Genomic DNA, 21,632 nt, shown 5'->3' with positions numbered 1-21,632 from the left:
GCTAAGACTGTCACTGCTATATGAGTCTATCATAAGATGAGGAATACGTGGGAGGACACAATCCATTCAAAGAACAAGTTACTTACCCCTGGTAACGTTCTTTTGATTGGATGTTTCTCCCACGTATTCCTCATCGCCCCTCCCAGTTTACCGCGCTGCACAATTTGCGTGTATTACACTGTGCGCTTTCTGAGAGCTTGCGGTCCTGGGTACGCCTGTATATTTCCTCAAAAAGGGGAAAGGAAAAAACAGAACTGAAACCAACGGGCACTGCATGCGCTATATATACTCACAATACGTCAACGCTCGACTGAGGCCCTCGAGGGAGATCAACGCGACAACATTGCATACAACACCCTCTGCTGACATTTTTTTTCCCGAAGCAGCAAAGCTGCCGAGATATAATATCATAAAATGAGGAATACGTGGGAGGAACATCCAATCGAAAGAACATTACCAGGGGTAACTTGTTCTTTCATACACACACACTGTGTAAACCACTTATTGTGTGATGCTATATGCTACCCTGTACCTTTTTTACTTCCTGCTCCCCTTTTGAGAATAGTGCCTTGACTGCTCATCCACGTTTACACATTGGAGTGTCAGGATCTATACAGGGGTGCCCTACAACTGAGATGTGGATTGATCTCTGAGGGGAGTGGGTGTGTGGTGAGGGCCGGGGGAGTCAAGCCACTATCAAGCAGAGATTATTGGGAAATAAATTAAAAAACACACAGCTGCCCAAAATCAAGGCCTATAATACAGGAGAGAATATTGGTAGATATCAAGGCACACAACACAAGGGAATTATTTGGAGTTACAAAGGTAGAATATCAAACAGTGGTGATTGGGAATACCAAGGCACAGCATAAATGAGGGGGCATCAGGGGAAAGTAAATCACAAAGTACAATGGAGAATTAGGGAATACCACAGCAAACTATGCAAAAAATAATGTGGGTGGCTACCAAGCACATAAGCCTGGAATTGTGGAATATTCACCAAGACATGGAATAGGTGATTTGGTACAGGAGAGAGATTATGACGGCACACCAAAACACCTCAAGAAACAGACCTGGGAAGTGCGCTATACCAGAGATGTCATTGAGTAATGCCATAACTCGATCAAGCCGTTTCACTAGGTGCCACATATTGTTAATGGGAGACATTAGCAAAGTTAGCTGCTTTCAGAGTCAACTGACGCTAAATACTGAAAATCTGTATGTAAAAGGAAAGCAGATTTAATCCAGCTGCCTCACCCACATGTATCTAAGACAACAATACTATCTGGCTGGACTTTATTAATGATCCTTCTGTACCATAAAAAATGTTCCGCCAAGCTTGTGGAAATGCATGCCAGACATGTCAATAAAACAACTAGAGCCCTTTTGCTAAAACCTTGCTGCACAATTACATCTACCCATGAGCGCCTTACCGTTCTGAGGCAGGAGACTGTGTGTGTGAATTGTGGGCCCATTGCTTGCACCAACTACTGGGAAGGGCACCGATAGCTGGATGTTGAGGTGTTGCAGACGTTCCTTTTTGGCAGTTAAGGTCATGATCTGCTCCTGGAGGCATTGATTCTCCTTCTGCAACGAATGCAGTGCCTTCAACATTTCTACAACTGAAGAAGAAGTAAACAGTAAGTAGACAGAGTGAGGCGGATAAGAAATGTAGTTAAGTAGAAAGACACAGGAAGAGAACCATGATCACAAGCGGGAAAAAGGCCATTGAGAATGAGGGGGAAAGAAGAGTAAGTGCGTGGTAGATAAAGGAGATGGAGAAGGGGATTTAGAGGGAAAGACAGTATAGCAATGAGGGGGGGTGTGTGACAAGAAGGGGAAAAATTGAAAGAAAAGCAACTTGACAAGCAGGAAGAAAACAATTATGTTGAGAAGCAATAGATGCTTCTTCCCAGTCAGTCATTTTCAAAGTATTTTAAGGTGAAATAATTCAAAGGTCACAGAAAATATACACTTTGATATGAAGTGAAACTCCCTAATGCCTAAGGGTTTGTGCACGCTTTACAAATGAAATGAATAAGTGAAAAAATGGTGGTTTAGCCAGAAGACATTCTAGGTACAAACACAGCGACAGGGTCTGTTACCTATCCCCGTCAAGAGGGAATGGGAGCCCTCTCGTCTTGGGGTGGGAGGCCTACCAGGGTTTTCACCAGAGCCACTCCTGCACCACAGGCATGATGTGGAATGGCCCTGATCCCAGTCCCATCTGCATGTTCCTGCATATTTTTAATGAGTACTGCCTGTTCTTACCTCATATCGGTTGTGCACACTACAAGCCAGTCTTTTTCTGTTTCCCCTAGGAAATAAAAGTTTTCAGAAGAATCTGCAGAGGAGGAGCAAGCAGCCCGAACGGAAGAGAGAAGGCAGAAGGCGAAAAAGTTGCAGACCGTCGAACAGTCCATACACCGATCAGGCAATCCCAAAGTTGCATGCGACCTGGACTCAGGCAATGATGTCATCCACTGCAAGACTGCCGAGGGCTCCATTCAGCTTTTCAACAGTCTCAACAAGCTCACCAACATGAACAAAACGCACCTGACATTCAGCTTTTCAACAATCTCAACAAGCTCACCAACATGAACAAAACGCACCTGACATTCAGCTTTTCAACAATCTCACCGGGAAACAGAGTGGCCCGCTGGCAAGCCGCATCCCACACATGCCCTGAAAGTCTTCACTTGAACTGGGACATTGAAATTGATTCTCACTACAGCAGGCCGCCATTGTCTAGAGACGGTGGATCTGTGTCTAAGATAGGCGCTGGGCTTAAGATCCTTTTTATGCTTTTGCTCACTTGTAACACCTCCTATGGAGGGGGTAGGGAGAGACAGCAGTTGGCCCAGGGAACCAGGTGATGGAGAGTGCCAATGTAGAGTAAAGGGGGAGGATAAGAAGTGGGGACAGGAAACAGGAAGTGTGGTTTATTCAGCAGAAGTCATTGTTGTGGCTGAGTAGAATGTGGAATGTGGGGAAATGGAATGGAGAATTCTTTGAATAGCAAACAAATAGTGTCAACACAAAAACAGATTAATCAAAGCCTACAAAGTCAAAAAAAATAAAAACATGCAAACTGAAGAAACAAGTAAAGAAAGAAACAAAATACAACATAACAAATAAAGGCAAAGGGGCTGGACCGCTGCATCTGCACAGTAAGATCAATAAGACATCACAAAAAGTGAACTCAAATACCAGGGAAATCTTCTCCATCCTGAGAGAATTAGAACCCCCAATTGCACCCATAGACTCTTGTACCAAAGACAAAGCCTGGTGCACTAACATTCAAAAGGCCTTATGTAACAAAATCACAATGTTACAAGACAAAATATCAGCCAAAAAATCTTCCCTCCACAACATTGCCCTCTCCATGCAAGAAACCATCCTTCAGGAACTTGCTGCCAACCAAACTAAACCTCTTAACCAATTCAGTTTTAGAGCCATCTCTATTGTGGAAACTAAGAATATCATTACGTCTCTTAAACCGTCTCGATGCCTTGGTGACACCTGTCCAGCCCCAATTATCAAAGAGGCTGTACATGAACTAGCCCCTTTCATCACATCATTTATCAACGCATCATTCAAATCATGCTCTGTGCCTACCAACCTCAAAGATGCCTGGATACTACCTGTACTGAAAAAAGCAAATTTGGACCCTAATGTCCCAATGAACTATAGGCCCATAACAACTGTCCCGTTCCTCCTCAAAATCTTAGATAAAGCTGCATATCTACAGATCCAATCTTACCTGGAGATCAACAATCTACTAGGGACCAGACAATCAGGATTTAGACCGAGACATGGAACCGAAACGGCTCTCCTTGATCTAAAAAACCAACTAGATGAACGCAAAGATAGAGGAGACATTTCTATTCTCCTACTCCTAGACCACCTTCGACCGGGTAGATCACAAGGTACTTTGTAACCACCTCACCGGCCAACTTCTCCACAAAAGCCACGGCGTGGATAAACTCATTCTTGGATAAGAGAACCATAAGAGTCTTCTCACCTATATCAGCAGCGGACCCAGTCCCCATCACCTGTGGTGTCCCTCAAGGGTTGTGTGTTGCCCCCACTTTGTACAATATTTTTAAAAAGCCTCTCTTTGATATATTGGATAAACTAGGGGTCTCAAACACCAATTACACTGATGACACCCAGATTCCTATCCCAATCCAGGGAGACTATGACAATGACACCAGACACATAAATAAAATCTACCAAATCATCCAAACTTGGATGGCCACACATGGCCTATGTCTTAACGACGACAAGACCGAGCTCCTAATCATCGGGTCTACCAGTAAACTTAAATTATCCCATTCGTACAATTCCATCACTATTGATGGCATAAAAATCAAAGTAGCCAAGGAAGTTAAAACTTTAGGATACTACTTATATTCAGCTCTCACCCTCGACAAGCGAGTAAATGCTACAGCCTCAGCAACTAGCTACACCTGCAAACTCATTCACGCCTGCAAACCATACCTGTCCACAGACAGCTGTACCACCATAGCGCGAGCCCTCATCCTCTCAAAATTAGACTGCTGCAATGCACTGTACCCAGGCACCAGTAAACACAACACCAACAAACTCCAAACTCTGCAGAACAATGCCCTTAGAACAGCTCTAGGAATTCCTAAAGGACAACACATATCTGACCATAGAAGAGCTGCCAACTGGCTGGCCATCAACGACCGTATCAAAACTCTGAACATTACACACAACTGTCTGAACAGTAAAGCACCTGCATACCTCACAGAGAAATTCACAAAGTACACATCCAAACGACCCATCAGAAAGGCCCACTCTAATAGCATCAAAATCCCCAACTTTAAACTGAAAAGAACTGGAAGGACCAGCTTCCCAGTACTAGCAGCTCATCTCTGGAGCTCTATCCCAGACTCGTGCAGAGCTACCCTGTCCTTCCATGTGTTCAAAGCTAACGTCAAACTCTGGCGCCACACCGACTGTTAAAAGCTTCAACTGCACCAAATATTATGTATATTTAATGTAAAATATTTGAAACTAACATATCCTACTTGTAAATCATGTGACATTGTAACATAAGAAATGCCCGATATATGATTCTGTAACATAAGAAATGTAAAATATTCTTGTACCTGTAACCTAAGTTTTTATTTCTTGCAAGCGCCCAGTTGCTTAACGGCCCAGGTGCGCTCCATAAATAAACAATACAACGGAATAGCCAATTCTGAATCAATACTTGAGCAGACAGTGATATCCAGCATACAAGAGCACTGAAACATTCACATCCAAAGAGTAAATAAAAATGTCCTTTGAAAATGTAAGGAACAAGTTACTTACCTGTAACTGTTGTTCTCCAGCATGGGTCTGGCATGGATTCACATGCTCATGAATATTCCCCCTCGTCAGGCTGGGAATCCTCGGTAAAGAAAAAACCAGTATCAGTTTCGTTTCTGATCTGTCTTTCGTAGTAGTAACCAATCACTGGTCTCTGCGTCATACTGACCACAGCCAATGACTGCCCTCTACCTAAGCCCCGCCTCTGGCAGCCATCTTCAGATTTGGAAGCACGTGAAGTGGCAGTATGACCAAGTGAAGAGCCGCAGAGGGGTAGGCGGGAGGGTTCGCATGTGAATCCATGCCAGACCCATGCTGGAGAACAACAGTTACAAGTAAGTAACTTGTTTCTTCTCCAGAATGGGGTCTGGCATGGATTCACATGCTCATGAATAAAGAATACATAGCAGTACACACATGCACAACCACGGGAGGTGGCAAAGGCTCAACATTAAGCATTACATCAAACTCAACATTAAGCAATCTTACCTCCTCACCAGGCTCACCTCAGGCGAACAGGTTGCGCAGCACTGCTTGGCCGACCCTGGACTCCTCCCTGGAATCCCGATCGACGCAGTAGAATTTCATGAAGGTGTGCGTCGACCTCCACGTAGCAGCCCTGCATATGTCCAGCAGGGGCACACCAGATAGGAACGCCGTGGTAGCTGCGATCGCTCTGGTGGAATGGGCTCTCGGACGGCCAGGCAGCGGTCGGTTTGCCAACCGATGACAGTACATGATACAGCCGGAGAGCCACCTGGAAATGGAAGCCTTCGAGAGAGCCTTCCCCTGATTGACAGGTCCAAAGTTCACAAAGAGTTGTGACGTCTTCCGAAAACACTTTGTGCGGTCCACGTAGAACTTCAGCGCTCTAGCCACATCAAGCGAGTGCAAAGTCCTCTCAGCCAGCGACAAAGGCGACGGGAAAAACACAGGCAACACCAAGGTTTCGTTGAGGTGGAATTCCGACGGCACCTTGGGCATGAAGGAGGGGTGCGTCCTGAGCACCACCCTCGTGTCGTGAAAAGTCAAGTATGGTGGCTTGCAAGATAGGGCCTGGATCTCTCCCACTCGTCGTGCGGAGGTGATGGCCACAAGAAACGCTGTTTTCCGCGACAGGAACTTCAACGGGGCCGAGTGCAGAGGCTCGAACTGAGGTCCCATGAGCTTGGTCAGCACCACGTTGAGCTCCCACGCCGGGGCCGGAGCCTTCACCGGCGGGAACGATCTGAACAGTCCCTTCATGTACTCTTTCACCAGACGATGAGACCACAAGGACGTCTGCCCCGTGGTTCTGGTGTATCGGGAGATCGCAGCAAGATGAATCTTGATGGACGCGTGCGCCAGTCCAGCCTTGGCCAGCGTCAACAGGTATGGCAGTACTTGGGGAGCGGTAATCCTTAGAGGGTTAATCTTCTGTGCGTGGCACCAGACAGAGAACCTCTTCCATTTGTGTCCGTAGCATTTAAGAGTCGAGGACGCCTGGCCTTTGCAAGAACCTCTCTGCAGTCGGCCGGTATATCGTATCCTCCAAACTCTAGCGCTGCAGGAGCTAGGCCTGCAAGTTCAGCGACTTCGGGTCGTGGTGGAGGATGGCGCCTCCTTCCCTGGAGAGCAGATCCGCGTCCACTGGCAGCTTGATTGACGGGGACGCTGACAAGTCCAGAAGGTCCGGGAACCATATCTGCCTCGGCCACGCAGGTGCGACGAGGATCATCCTGCACCGTGACCTCTTGAGCTGGTTGATGAGCCGGATCAGCAGTGGCAAAGGAGGGAACGCGTAGAGGAACAGGCCCTCCCAGGGGAACGAGAAAGCATCGCCCATGCTCCTCGCCTGGGGAAACCTGCTGGCGAACCTCCGGCACTTGGAGTTCGTCGCCGTCGCGAACAGGTCGATCTGGGGTGTGCCCCAACCTCGGAAGAGGCGATCCACTAGATCCTGCCGTAGTTCCCACTCGTGGCACGAGCGCAGCTCCCTGCTGAGTGAGTCGGCGATGGTGTTTTTTATCCCTGCCAGATGAAACGGCACCAGAAACATCCTTTGGGCGACGGCCCAATGCCACAGGTCCTGCGCCTCCTTGGACAGTGCTGGGGACCTGGTTCCGCCCTGTTTCCTGATGTAAAACATGGTGGTGGTGTTGTCGGTGAAGATCCTCACCACCTTGCCCTTGAGGGACGGAAGGAAGGATCTGAGGGCCCAAAACACTGCACGGAGCTCCAGGACGTTGATATGGAGGGACTTCTCCGTCGGGAGCCAAAGGCATCTCGCGTGCAGATTTTCGGTGTGCGCTCCCCACCCTTCCAGGGAGGCATCCGTGGTCACTGTCTCCTGGTGGCCTGGGGTCTGGAAGTCCATGCCCGCCGTCAGATGCGCGCGGGTGCCCCACCACCGGATCACTCGTCGGAAACTCTCGTCGAGTGTGATCCTCTCCTCGAAGTCGCCCGTCGTTTGGATCCAGCGCGCGTCCAGGAACTCCTGCAACGGGCGCATCCGGAGCCTGCACATGGGAATGAGGTAGATGCAAGAAGACATCATTCCGAGGCGGGACTTGATGGACCTGACCTTGACCGCGTCGGCAACCAACATCCGCTGTACCTTGCCCAGGATGGCCCTGGTCCTTTCCTCCGACGGGGAGGCCAGAAGGGACACTGTGTCGAGCTTCGCTCCCAGAAACAGTGCGTCTTGCGCGGGTACCAGGTGGGACTTGGCGTAGTTCACGGAGAATCCCAGGTCCGTGAGAAGTTGGACGGTCCTTGCCGTGTGCTTCTCGGCGAGCTCCCTCGTCTTGGCTCGGATGAGCCAGTCGTCCAGGTAGGGGTAGACGTGGATCCCCTCCCGGCGCAGCTGCGCCGCCACTGGTGCAAGGCACTTGGTGAATACCATGGGAGCCGACCGTAGACCGAAGGGAAGGGCTCTGAACTGATAGTGACGCCCTTGGACCACGAACCTGAGAAATGTTCGGTGCCCCTTTAGGATGGAAATATGGAAGAAGGCATCCTCCAAATCCAACGACGACAGGAAGTCGCCCTCCTCCAGCTGCCCCAGGACGTGCTGGAGGGTGACCATCCGGAACTTCTGTGCCTTGATGAACTTGTTCAGCCGTCGTAGGTCCAGGATGGGGCGCCAACCTCCCGTCTTCTTCTTCACGAGGAAGTATCTTGAGTAAACTCCGGAGCCCGGAAGCCTCTTTGGGACGAGTTTGATGGCGCCCTTCCTGAGCATCGCCTTTACCTCCCGGAGAAGCTGAGGGACGTGAAGCTCTTTCCTGGCCACAGGGGGGACGCGCGGGCACCTTCTTTGAAATTCAAGCGCGTGGCCCTGGGCTAGGGCGTCCAGCACCCAACGGTCGGTGGAGATGGACTCCCACACCCTGACGAAGCTCGCCAGCCGGCCTCCCACCGGGGTGCTTCGGTGGGGGCCCGACCTCACGGCCGGTTCAATCCTGCTTAGACGAGGCTTTGCCGCCTTGACCTCCTTGGCGACGACGGCGGGGTCCGCCAGACTTGCCTCGTCCCCTGTAAGCTTCCTGAGACGACGAACGGGCCGCTTGACGGTAGGTGGAAAATCCGCAGCCGGAACCTTTGGGGGCACCCTTGCCTCCGCCGCTCCGAAAGGGCGGCCGCCGTTGCTGGAGAACCCCGAGCGCCCGGGCCGTCTCCGTGTCCGCTTTAATGGCTTGAAGGGAATCGTCCACTGTTTTCCCAAACAGGTTGTTCCCATCGAACGGCATGTCCAGGACTCTGGTCTGTACGTCTTGACGGAAGTCAGTAGCCTTGAGCCATCCACGCCGCCTAAGGCACACGCCGTTGCCCAACTGGCGAAATCCAGTGTCGGCGATGTCCGTCGCAATCGTGATGGCGTGGTCCGACGCCACCTCACCTTCCTGCAAGATCTCCAGGGCATCCGCCCTCTTGTCGTCCAGCAGGGGAGCCAGTTTGTACCACAGCTCCCTATCGTAGCGGGCTACGATAGCCAAGGCGTTGGCCGCCTTAATCGTCGTTGCTGCAGACGAGATGACCCTGCGCCCCATCGTGTCCAATTTCTTTCCCTCGCCGTCCGGCGAGGAAGTCGACGTGGAGGCCCTCATCCCAAATATCGTCCAGTAGAGGTACCGCGAGGACCGTCTTCCTCTTGGCCTCGCGCCACTGATAAAGGAAACCTTCCTTCTTCTTCTCCTCCGGGCAGAGCTGGAAGAGCTCGGATGCCCTGGCGATCATGGAGTGAAAAGATCCAATCTCGTCAGGCGGGGAAGCCCGGGTGGAAGGAGACGACGGCAGATCCTCGTCGTACACCTTGTCGTCCGTACCCGTCGCGGCCGTGTCAGTCCCCGTATCATCCCCTCGAGTCGTGGACGGGGAGGAGGGCTGAACGGGGCGCGACGGCTGAAAAGGAGGTGGAGGGTGAATCCTTCTTTTCTTAGGAGGGGGGGCTGCCCGAAGGGCCTGGTTCCGGGTCCCCCGACGGAAGTGGTTCCTCCACTGGTAACGGCAGTCTCGTCCTTATCTCTGAGCATAAGGACTGTATAGCCAACAAAATGGCCGCCGAGTTGTCTTGCGGCACTGGCAGAGGGGAATCCGACAGGCGGTCAGGGGCCCCATCGGTACCCTCGACGATGTCGTCTCCTGCGTCGGGATCCCTCCCGACGGGCTGGCCGCCTTCCACGCCAACGCCGTGGCTTAAGACCTCGATCAGTTCTTCCTCAGAGGTTGAGGCCGAATCCACGACGACCTCCTGCCCCCCCCTTTTTCTTCTCCGTCGGAGGTTTCACAGGGGTCCTGTCGATGGGCATAAAAGAGGACTCCCTCTGCGGTGGCAGGGAGACTCTGAGCCCCGAGGTCGCCACCACTGGTGTAGCCTCCACAGGCTGAGCCAGGGCCGCCGCGACTGTCTCGATAGAGGCCTTGGCCGGATGGATTAAGGCTTTCACCACCTTAGGTGCGCTCACCACCTTATCCTTGAGGGGGGGACACTGCCTCGCTCCCCCTCCGCCTTCGAGCTCGACAGGGGCCTCTCCAGGAGCTTCGCCGGGTGCTCGGCCTTCCTCTTACCCGACCCAGAGCGTTGGCTCGTGGTTGATGGTGCCGGGGAGGGTGCGCCCTGCCTGGCGCCCGTAGAGCCCGACCGTTCGGCGCTCCCGGTGCCAGCAGGCTCACGGTGCTTGGCCTTATGTTGGACCCCCGTCGCCGGGGCGTCCTCAAAGGTCTTAGAAGACCGCTCGGATTTCTTCCTCTTCTTCTCGCCGGACGGGCTCTTCCCTTCCAGCCAGTTGGCGAGACGTTGATGGCGGTCCTTTATGGTCCGCTCCGACATGTTGCCGCAAAACGCACAGTCCTTCTCCACGTGCGTCTTGTCTTCATGTAGGCAGTAAAGACAAAAGGAGTGTTCGTCTTCCTTAAAGACATTCTGCAGCTGGCATCCAGGGCAGACCCTGAACAGCTTTCCGGGCGTCGAGCTTCCCTTCTCCTGGGCCATGACCGAGATGGGCCTGAGAAACTTCTGGAGTCCTCCAAAAGCGTAGCTCGACGAATCTTCACCCTTGAGGGGTGTGGACGAATCCGACACAGGTCTCCGTTGATCGGATGGAGAGTCGGTGGAGCTTGAGGCTCTTTTGTTTTTGAGAAAAAAACGTGAAAAATAGCACTAACGCTCAAGAGCAATAGCACGAGGATCCCAACACATGACCGTGCGGTAAAAATCTGAAGATGGCTGCCAGAGGCGGGGCTTAGGTAGAGGGCAGTCATTGGCTGTGGTCAGTATGACGCAGAGACCAGTGATTGGTTACTACTACGAAAGACAGATCAGAAACGAAACTGATACTGGTTTTTTCTTTACCGAGGATTCCCAGCCTGACAACGGGGAATATTCATGAGCATGTGAATCCATGCCAGACCCCATGCTGGAGAAGTGGAGATATCTGGAACCTCTATACCTACGATCCCAGCGAGTTATTTATGTCGCCCCAACCCATTCATACTTGAGCCACAGGAATATCAGGGTCAACAGTGTCAAGAATGGATGGAAGATTGAGGAATTTCCGAGAGCAGCGGGGGAGCCAGGATGCCCTAAACAAAATGGACATATTTATAAATTTGGTAGGGAAAGAGGTGAAAAGTATTATTACAGCCATTCCAACTCAGGAAAGAACAACATATCAACTACTGATATATGCCATTAGCGAACGATTGGTGGTCCCTCCCAATCGGGACTATGAACGTTACGCATTTAACCATTGCACACAGGGGCCACATGAAACAACTGCACAATTCTTGTTACGATTACAGATAATGGCAACATACTGTGAATTCCCAAACTTTAGTGATGAGGCGATTTGGCTAAGAATAACTGAGGAATGCACATCATCGCAGCTTCAAAAACATCTCCTAAGAGTACCTCTCTCATTGAAAGATGTCCTGGAATTGGCAAGAATATATGAAAGAGTTGAGACGCAAGCAGCCAATATGGGAAACAAGCTGGATACAATAACTGACATCGGGCCCAACATACAAAAACAGCTGCGATACTCAAACATGCCACCCCACCAAGACGCATGGAATGGCATAAGTCGACCGGAAAGACAGCGTTATAGATGTGGATTTGAATTTCCACACAAAGGTCAATGTCCAGCACTTGGTGAAATGTGTACGCGATAATGTCAAGGAAACCAATTCCAGGTCATGTGTAGAGAGATAGACCCCCATTATTATCAACATGCCAAATAAGAGATACGGCATATTGAGATTTCCCAATGCGAGATTATACTGGGAAAGCGAGAACATACAACCCAATAGTTATGCAGAAATACGTCAGACACAGCCAGGAATTATCGGAGCAAGGGAAAACTTAAAAATTGTAACAACCGAACATAAGACTCTGAGACATAGTAGCAAATGGCAATCATACCAAAAAGAGGATCAGCGACAGAGTAGAGGAATCTCTGTGGAAAACATGGATGAACAGTCTCCAGTTGAAGAAAATCACCCAAAAGCAGGGCTGACTAATCCGTTCAGGCAAGTTCTCAAGGGGGACTCAATATTTAGGTGGAATGAAGCCTGTCAGAGAGCATTTGATACAATCAAGGGTGAACTTACTAATGATCTGTGTTTGGAAAGGAGTGAGGCTGACCTCACCATCCAAGCGGCCATTCAGCTCAATGATGCTAATAGGTAGCAATGCCTGTCCACTGAACATTTTGAGGAGGGGGAGGGAGACCAGAGGTATTTCTAAAGACTAGCAAGAGCACAGATTGAATTGGCCACAACAGATCAAGGGCTACTGTTTAGAGGAAGTTGGCTATCAATACATTCCTCGTGAGGCGACTGAGCGCAATCCCATTGAACTGGTGATCCAATACCAGCTTAGAACCTGCATTCCACAGCTTGAAGATTATACCCTTGTAAAAGGTGAAGAAGTTAGGGAAGGTGAAAGTGAGACAAGAAAGTAAGATAAAGATTGGACAACTCGCAAGAGAAGAGCTGAAGATCAGATACCAGTAGGTGAGATTGTACTGGCTCGACAGAAGCAGCAAAGGACAATGGACTCCAGTTACGATCCAGAGCCCCCGATAGTCACGGCTGTCAACTGGCCCATGGTTACGAATATGAGGGATGATGGTGATGTAACGGAGGATGATTTGTTCTTTCATAAGATGTTCCAGGATGATTCAGATGGAGAACCACATGAGGAAGGGGGAAATGAAGAATCCGTTGGTCTCATGTCACTTAAATATTCTGGACATTCCCCACCTTGTTTGCATGATGAAGAAACTCAAGGGGCCACTGGTCACCCTCAAAGAATTATTCACAAACCCTCACGTCTTATTGAGCAGATATAGATGTGATCCTGCCGGACAGATGGAGAGGGTGAACTTATATGATAAGCAAGGGGGAGGTGTTGTGGATGAGTGGAATGTGGGGAATGGAATGGGGAATGAGGGGGTTGTGTCAGAGGGGCAGTCAGTTGGAGTTAGACATTAAATGAAGTCGGAACTACTAAGTGTCTCAGAGTTATTATTAATATTATGAATTGCATGTGTGGAGATTGGATCACAACAGTCATGAGAGGTGAAGGAGGACCAACAGACCAAGTAGAGAAACAATGGTATAGAAGAGCGTGGAGGAGGACTCCTGAATGAATTGTCAAGGTGAGGTAGTGGCTGGTGAGAGAAAATGGTACTTTGATTTGAGTGGGTGTGAAAGATGGTGTAGGAGTGGAACTAATAGAGAGTAGAGTGAATGAGAAGATGACTGGGGAAGAAAAAGGAGAGTGTAGGTGAGAGAAGTAGTGAATAGAATACAGTGGGGTAGAGAGGTAAGCGTAGTGGTGTGGACAGGGGGAGTTGCATTGGTGTGGAGGAGGGAGAGGGACGTGAAAAGTATGCTTGGAGGGTGGAGGTACGTAGTAGATGGAGGAACATTTGAGAGATAGATCAGGGAATGTGGGGGGAAGAGGAGAGAGATGCTGGTTGATTATTGATGTGAATACAAGGGTAGGAAGGATAGGACCAAGTGAGGTCTAAGTGTCTGTAGTGCACCAATCCTTATATTATACTACATTGTGGACCTCAGATAAGGGAACACCTAGATTGTTCACAGAGAGAGCAAGAGAGAAAGGGAGTTAGAGGGAGAAGGTGTTTGTCTTTAGGCCATCAAAACCAGGCAGACTGCTTATTAGTAGCTGTTAATGACCTCCAGATTGAATCCTGAGGTTAAGGGACGGCTGGGATGGGGAGGGTGGCTTGTTTGGCTTCCCTAACTAGACAAGTGTGAGGGTAATAGCCCTTTGCGAGCCCATTTTCTAGTTTGAAAATAAAAACCCTTGAGCTGTTCAGAGTGGGTGTGTTTAGGTGCCATCTGTGACAACAGTGTTATTAAGCTTCGAGTATAGTACCCAATTGGGACAATACGATATGTCAATAAAATGACAATAGCTGGGAAGTTGCTGGAATCCTTAACAATGAATCTGCATTAATATTTATAAATGCTGAATATCTCCAAGTACGTGCAGGTTTTTTTCAATAGAAACAATGCCTATCTGGCTTTTTATTTCTTGAAGGAGTTTGATCATGCATACTTTTAAAAAAAAACATTGAAGAAATTATCAACAATGCCTTTGTGAATGGTAATAGGCTGTGTGTAAATATGTATATTTGCCCACAAATTACAACTCCTGTTAACGCCTGTGGGCTTCTAGGTTAGCATGAACATTGGCACACTGCAGGAACTGTTACGAAGTAACCAGAATAGATTTGTTACTGGGAACCTGGCATTTTTCTGCCGAGGCTGCATCCTGTCTGAAAGTAAACACATAGCCACATTATATCACTGCAGTATACAGTAGCCAATTTACCCGAAAATGAGATGAGCGTATATCTGGGTTTAAGCTTCAAGTTGAGATGGTGTATGGTGCAGCGAAAATGTACCTTCTATGGATGGTCAGCCAGCAGGATGTTCCATACACATTTCTGTAGTACACTTACGGCCAGACTGCACTGCAGGACATGAGACTGGTTAGGCCTACCAGTCTTGGGGAGGAAGGCAGTACTGAGGTCTTCCCTGGTGTTAGGCAATATTGTGTGCAGAATCCTGTGGAAGACTACAGCAACCTTGACTTCCTGGCAATAGGACCCCAACCTTTGGTATAGGTCTGTACTACATAGGTTGGTAGTGTGGCTGAGCAGCAAGGCTGATCTCAAGAGGGGTCAATGTGAGCAGTAGGGTTGTAACACATGGTTTCACAGTGACAGTTATTCAAGTAAACACTTACACTCAATGTTTCTTGATTGAACAATTATTAATTTATTTAACAGTCAGTTATATAAGCCTTCTTCAGAAGGGAACAAAACATGTAACAATTATAATACACTTCAAAACACGCTCCGTTTGTATGAATCAGGTGATACCCATTGGGAAATGCGCACAGACACTTCCTACACACTTAAGTGACTTAAACAGGTAAGTACTTTTTAAACCTTCCAATATCAAGTAAATGTAACCCTTTCCTGAAGAAACAGTAAAGGCACAGAGTCAGAGGTAAGAAGTGTCTCTCTGGGAGCCAGGACAGCCAAGGTTAATTGAGCAAAGTCTAGGGGAGCTGAAGATCTTTGCAGGTAAGTAAAAGTCTTGCACAATGTGGGAAGGGAAAAAAATGAGTTGGTCCTCGTATGCGGATGATTATTTACTATTTGACAGGACCCAGGTGGGCTTACAACATTTGCTAACTGCTTTTCTTACTTATATGACGGAAAATGGTCTAGCGGTGAATGCTTTGAAATCAAGCGTTGTATGCTTCACTCAACATAGAAAATATTGTAAAAAAAACCTGTTTTTTAGACAAACAGAAGCTGGAAATTAAACACAGTATAATTTTTTCTGGGCTTGTTCGTAAATGACACACCTGAGAGAGCACTTACCTTTAATCATTATATGATGAAAGCTAAAGTCTGTTCCCTCCAAATGCGAATAGTAGATCAAAAGTTTGGGGCTTTTTCATCCTTACCATTACTGAAATACTACAAACTTAAAACTATTCCGAAAATCACTTATGGCATTGAATTCTCTTTCATTCAGGGTAAAATGAACTCAAATAAACTGGAGTCGTTTCTGCTACGGAAAATGGTATGGTGCATTCCTAATTGTGTGCCCCTACCAGCTATAAGATACGAATTTGGATTACAGTGTTTAAAAAGCATTATTGAATGGAAATGTTTGATGTTATTTCGAAATATCGTAAGCAACAATGGAGACACCCTATATAATGCTATGTCCACTTTACTGATCAAAGGCATAACAAAATCTGTTTTCATGGAAAAACTGGTAGAAATATGTAAAAATCTACTGGAGAAAGTAGGGGCTACAGTGAGCTCTCTTCTCAATCCAAAAAAAGTTAAATTACTGCTAAGAAATTGTGATTGGGACACCACTGTGGAGAAACTTAGTCAATATAAATTGTATCGTCATATGGTATCATTTTATAAGGGTGCGGGCGCTCCGGAACCGTATCTCCACTCATTCCCTCAGAAAGCATGGAGAAACTTCTTCATGAGATTCCGTTTAAATGCGCTTTGAACAGGAGAAATCATGCTAATTAGAACCAAGGGGGTGGAGGCGGTAGCGGCTTGCAGATTCTGCAGAATAGTTGATATTAATGAGTCACTAAGACATCTTTTAATTGATTGTCCCGCGTTGCTACAGGAAAAGCAACAATATTTTAATCGCTTTGTGTTTGACACCTCAAAAGTTGACCTCGAATTACTTTGGAAACGTATGCTGTTTGATAACAAAATTCCTCTGCAATTGGCGGTTGTTCGTTTCCTAAAGTTGGTATGTAATTTGGCATAAGGTTGAGTCAAATACAAAAGTGTTTTATAGCATAAGGAAACCTTTTCCATTATTTATGCAAATGTGATGAAATGTTATGAACTGTTATTTCGTCCAAATTTGGAATGTAAATGGGTATAAGATTGAACTAAATGCAGACCAGTTTTAAGTACTTGATAAATGGAATAAGGGATTGTTATGGTTAATTCTTTCCATTTTTTTAATCCTTCTTTTCTCTTTTTTCTTTTTTTCTTATTCATCTCTTCCTTTTTGTGATTATGAATGTGAATGTAAAGGTGATAATGTAATTAATTGTTATTTTGTGAAGTGATTCTTTTTTTTGCTTGTGTATTGATTTGTAAAGGTTTCTTTGAAACCATACACAAATAAAATAAATAAATAAAAATAAGCCTCGCACAATGTTTTAGAAAGGTTTTTAGAAATGAGATTCACTTGAAGGCTCACAAGCTGGCAGGCATGCAAGGGACAAAGCTGTAAGCAACTCTGCAAGGGCAACTAGGAAAAGTCTTAACCGAGAGCAAGTAAGGCTACACAACAATAGGTAAGTCCTCTTAACTTTACAGTACCTTTGGTTAGAAGAAATGGTTCCAGCTGGCTTCTGTTCCTGTACAGATCTGCAGATCCTGGTGTTCCTGGGCCTCAGTAGTGGGGCCAAGAGGGAGGACGTCTGGGGACTCCTGCACTGCAATGTGAAGTTCAGCGGCAGCAATGGGCAAACTTCAATTCAGCGCCACTTTGCGGTTTCAGCTCCTCGCGTCTGACAGTAAATAGCAATATAGCAGTTCTCAGATGCCACTTCAGACTTTCCTCGCATCTGGGGTCCAGCTCTCTGTTGAGATGGCTCAGGTTTGGTCAGTCCTGCTTCAGGAAATCCGGAGGATCTTCCTGGCGCTCGGGTTGGACTTAAAAGCGATCCACTCGGTTTGGTGTTCCTCTCCCTGGCACTTCGGTTCCAACAGCAGCAGCAGCAACAGTGGAAGTACAGCCAGCTCCAAGAGGATGTCCAAACGAGTTCACTTTGGGGTTGATTGGTCCCACCACCCCAAGGGGAGAAGTCGTCCTTGCAGGGCTTCTCCATTTGAAACACATTTGGAGTTTCAGCACAACAGCAGGGCTTCACCGGGCAAACCAACTGTCCAGGAGTTGCAGCAGGCGTCTCTTCCAAGATCTTTGGATTCCAGTGGACGTCCGTGCCTTCCAAGCCAAAAAAGCCTCCCCTTTTATGCAGGTTTCTCCCTTTTATTGAAGCCTAGCTGTCAATCACAAGGCAGGGTGGCTGTCCTCCGTGGAGGATACATTCTCTTAACCCCTTCCATAAAAGCTTTAATCACTGGGATCTTCCACCAAGACACTTTCTGCTGGGACGTAGTGTATGCTGTTATTGCAGTTAAAATAACCTTTGGGGAATTGAATACAAGACCCGAGTCCAGCAGGTGAGTCAGGTATAACACAATATGTGTAGGGGAACATTCAATGGGATTGAGGTGCTTGGTATTACACCATATGACAAAGCGTTTCCATTTATTGGAGTAGCAATGTCTCGTGTTAGGTTTCCCTACTTTTCTGAGTATACCCATGCATCTCTGAGGAAGCTGGAGATGCCCAAACTCTAAGATTTCAGGAGCCAGGCCGATAAGTTGAGAGTTTGCATGCATGGATGGATGGAGCGTCCCTCCCCCCCCGTCCTGAGACAACATGTTGTAAGGGCAAAGCAGTTTCATCGGAGGAAAGAGGGACATTTCCATTAGATGGGAGAACCACGGTTGTGCCCATAATGGGACCACCAAAATCTGGCTAACTGGTTCCTGGTGCATCTTGTGCACAATCTTGTTGAGTAGGGGAGTTGGGGGAAAAAGCATAAACAAATCTCCCGGACCATGTTATCCAGAGACCGTGCCCCTTGGATTGGTTCTGAGGCTACCTTGAGGCGTAATCTGGGCATTGTTGAGTTTTCCAGAGTTGCGAACAAGTCGATCTCTGGAAAACGCCATTCTGCGAAAACTTTGGAGACAATGTCTTTGTGTAGTCGCCATTCGTACTCGAAGGGCAGTGAGAAGTCTTGCCTGAGCACGTCTGCCACAAGATCGAGTACCCCTGAAACGTGTTGAGACAATCGAAACATCTTGTGTTTGAGAGCCCACTTCCAAATGTTCTGAGATAGTTTGGACATCCCTGGAGAATGAGTGCCCCCCTGATTGTTCAGGTAGTGCATGGCTGTGGTGCTGTCTGTGAGGTCCAGTACTTTCTTTGCCTGTAGCTGCGTCTGAAAGGCCTTCAGTGCTTTGAACACCGCTAGTAGCTTCAACAGGTTTATGTGGTTGGAAGCTACCGCTGGGGGCCAAACCCTGTGTGCCGTCTGTTGAAGATGAACCCCCCCCCCCCGCCCCGTGAGGGATGCGACCGTTGAGTGGCTTCTACTGTGGGGGTGGTGAAGGTTTTCCCCTTCAAGAGGATTTCCCTCGACCACCACCACAGAGACAGAACGAGGGTTACCGAGACAGCCACTAGATCGTCCCATAGTCCGCTGGACAGACACTATTGGCTGTTTAGCCACTCTTGCATGGGCCGCATGCGCAAACATGCTTGAAGAAACAAGTAAATGCAGGACGCCATCATACCTAGAAGTCGCATGACCTTGCGTACCGTCACCTCGTAACCAGCTACATATTGAGGGATTTGAAACAGCATGTTTTGAACCCTTTTGTTGGAGGGGAAGACAAGCCTGTCTTCTGTCCGAATAAGAGCCCCTAGAAACTGCTTGACTTGACTGGGGTCGAGGCTGGATTTCTTCTCGTGTATGGAGAATCCCAGACTGAATAAAAGGTTGACCGTCATTTGAGTATTTGCTAGGCATGTTTCATAGGAGTCCCCTGTTATGAGCCAGTCGTTGAGGTAAGGATAAACTGGGATGGATTGCCTGCGCAGGTGAGCCGCTGCCACTGCCAGTACCTGTGTAAATACCCTTGGGGCTGAGGCAATGCCGAGGGGAAGGACCTTAAACTGATAGTGCTTGCCCTCCATCATGAACCTTGGGTACTTGTTGTGTGCTAGCAACATTGAAATTTGAAAGTATGCATCTTTCATGCCCAATGTTGCCATGTAATCCCCCTTCACAAGAAGAGCAATTACTTCTTGCAGTGTCACCATTCGAAACTTTTGGGGTTTTAGATCCTTTTTGGGTACAAGGAAGTACACTGAATAAATATCCTTGTTTACCTGTAGAACGGGGACGACTTCGATAGCGCCCTTTTCCTGCAGGATCTTCACCTCTTGTAGCAGGATCTGGAGGTGTTCCGGTGTCAAGCGCCTGGATCTTTGGGGGGGGGGGCTGGACCGAGGTAGCCAGCTGAACTCTATATACAGTATTGAAGAAAAGAACTTGCAATGGATCTCATGGTCGTTCGAGTAGTTTGGACGCCCAGCAGAAGATCTTCACAGCGTTGGCCCCTTTTTCAAGGCTCGGTTGAAGGACGGTTGTCCTGCGGTAGACTTTGCTCTGGTTCCTGGTCCTCTGCTGAGGGGACTTTCAAAAGCAGTATCCAGCCTCTGGACTTCGAGGAGGATGCCTGCAAAGTTTCAAACGAAATTGCGCTTCAGAAGACGTTGCACTGCAAAATGGAACAGGACCCCAGGCATTGGCAAATTGCGGGCCATGGAGTTCACAGCTCTTCCAGGGAGGGTGCAAAATGCAGTTTGTCTTGGGAATGGTTAGGCCCACCAGTCCAAGGGAGGAAGCTGTCCGCTTCGGGGCTTCCCTGTCACACAGATGTTGAGGTTGGTACTGCAGCGGTTACTGTGGCGGTTGCTGGAAGTGGCTGCGGACGTCCTCCTTCAGAGGATCTTCAGTTCCAGTGGTCGACTCTCAGTTTCTGCTACAGGAACTTCGTCTTTTATGCAGGAAAACTGGCTGAGCACACCAGACATGCATTCATTCAAACCTGGGGGGTGGGGAGTGGCTGTCCAATGGGGACAGCCAGCCTTCTAGCACAAACTGGTTCCTGGCAGGCACACCGCAGGACAAAGCCCAGGGGAGTTTCTGTCACATCCCCACTTCCTGTCCTTTCAGACACTCAGTCTGGGCACGCTATCCAGGGGAAGCCGGGAAGCCCGCCAAAGACAAAAGCCCCATCAAGGCCCCCGCCCCCACCTGGGCAGAAAAAGGCTCAAGAAAGAAAGTCATCAAGAACAGGGCTTAGAAAAGTACAGCCACCCTTTTAGGCAAATGGTGCCCCTAGTGGTCCCTTACAGCAGCCGTGATGGCAACCTGCAACACACGTCCGCAAACATTTGTGCAAAAAGGTACACTATCAGCAGCCTGTAAGATAAACATGGAACAACTAAAAGTTACTGGAAAAGTGAGAAAAGGGATGACAATGCATTACTTACCGTAAAAGCATTTCTGATGGTTGCATCTGCTTAGATTCACATGCTGTGCATAGGTCCGCCATCCAGTGGTCACTGCAGAGTATAGCATTTTGTTTTTCGTAGTCGAAAAGGGACGTCGACAAGGCATGTCTGAAATACTATCCCTATAGTGACGTGCGTTGTACCCACAATCCCTCACGCGTCGAGGTCCCTCTGTTTGTATTTTTCTGCCCTGAGGGAGCCTTCTAGACGTGAGTGAGTACAGAAAAGAGAGATATAAAAGGAAGTCTATGTTCTTTCCATCCGAGCGGGGAGGAAGGGTGCGCGCTCATGCGAATCTAAGCAGGTACAACCATCAGAAATGCTTTTACGGTAAGTAATGCATTGTCTTCTGATGTTTGTTAATCTGCTTAGAATCACATGCTGTGCATAGACTAGCGAGCAGTACCCGGAGTTGGCGGTGGGTTATGAGAAGGAACAGTAGAGAAAAGAGGTCTTAATACTGCCTGTCCCACCTGGGAGTCAGATCTCGAGTGTGCATCTAGACAGTAGTGTTTTGTAAAGGTGTGCACAGAACTCCAGGTAGCCGC

General features: G+C 48.2%; 1 protein-coding gene across 4 annotated transcripts in view; it reads right to left on the bottom strand.

Annotated features, from left to right (window-relative positions):
- The window catches only part of MLLT6 (MLLT6, PHD finger containing), a 1,444,709-nt gene that overhangs the window by 183,131 nt on the left and 1,239,946 nt on the right, over positions 1–21,632 (bottom strand). For all 4 annotated transcript variants that reach the window (XM_069634689.1, XM_069634688.1, XM_069634691.1 and 1 more), the window contains one exon: positions 1,434–1,622. In XM_069634689.1, the coding sequence (XP_069490790.1) occupies positions 1,434–1,622 (189 nt within the window). The remainder of the gene's footprint in view (positions 1–1,433; positions 1,623–21,632) is intronic.

Source organism: Ambystoma mexicanum, chromosome 13, assembly GCF_040938575.1.
Source record: "Ambystoma mexicanum isolate Mex_15411 chromosome 13, UKY_AmexF1_1, whole genome shotgun sequence".
NCBI lineage: Eukaryota > Metazoa > Chordata > Amphibia > Caudata > Ambystomatidae > Ambystoma > Ambystoma mexicanum.
Note: the sequence above shows the minus strand (reverse complement) of the source record. Positions and strands in the feature narration are given on the sequence as shown.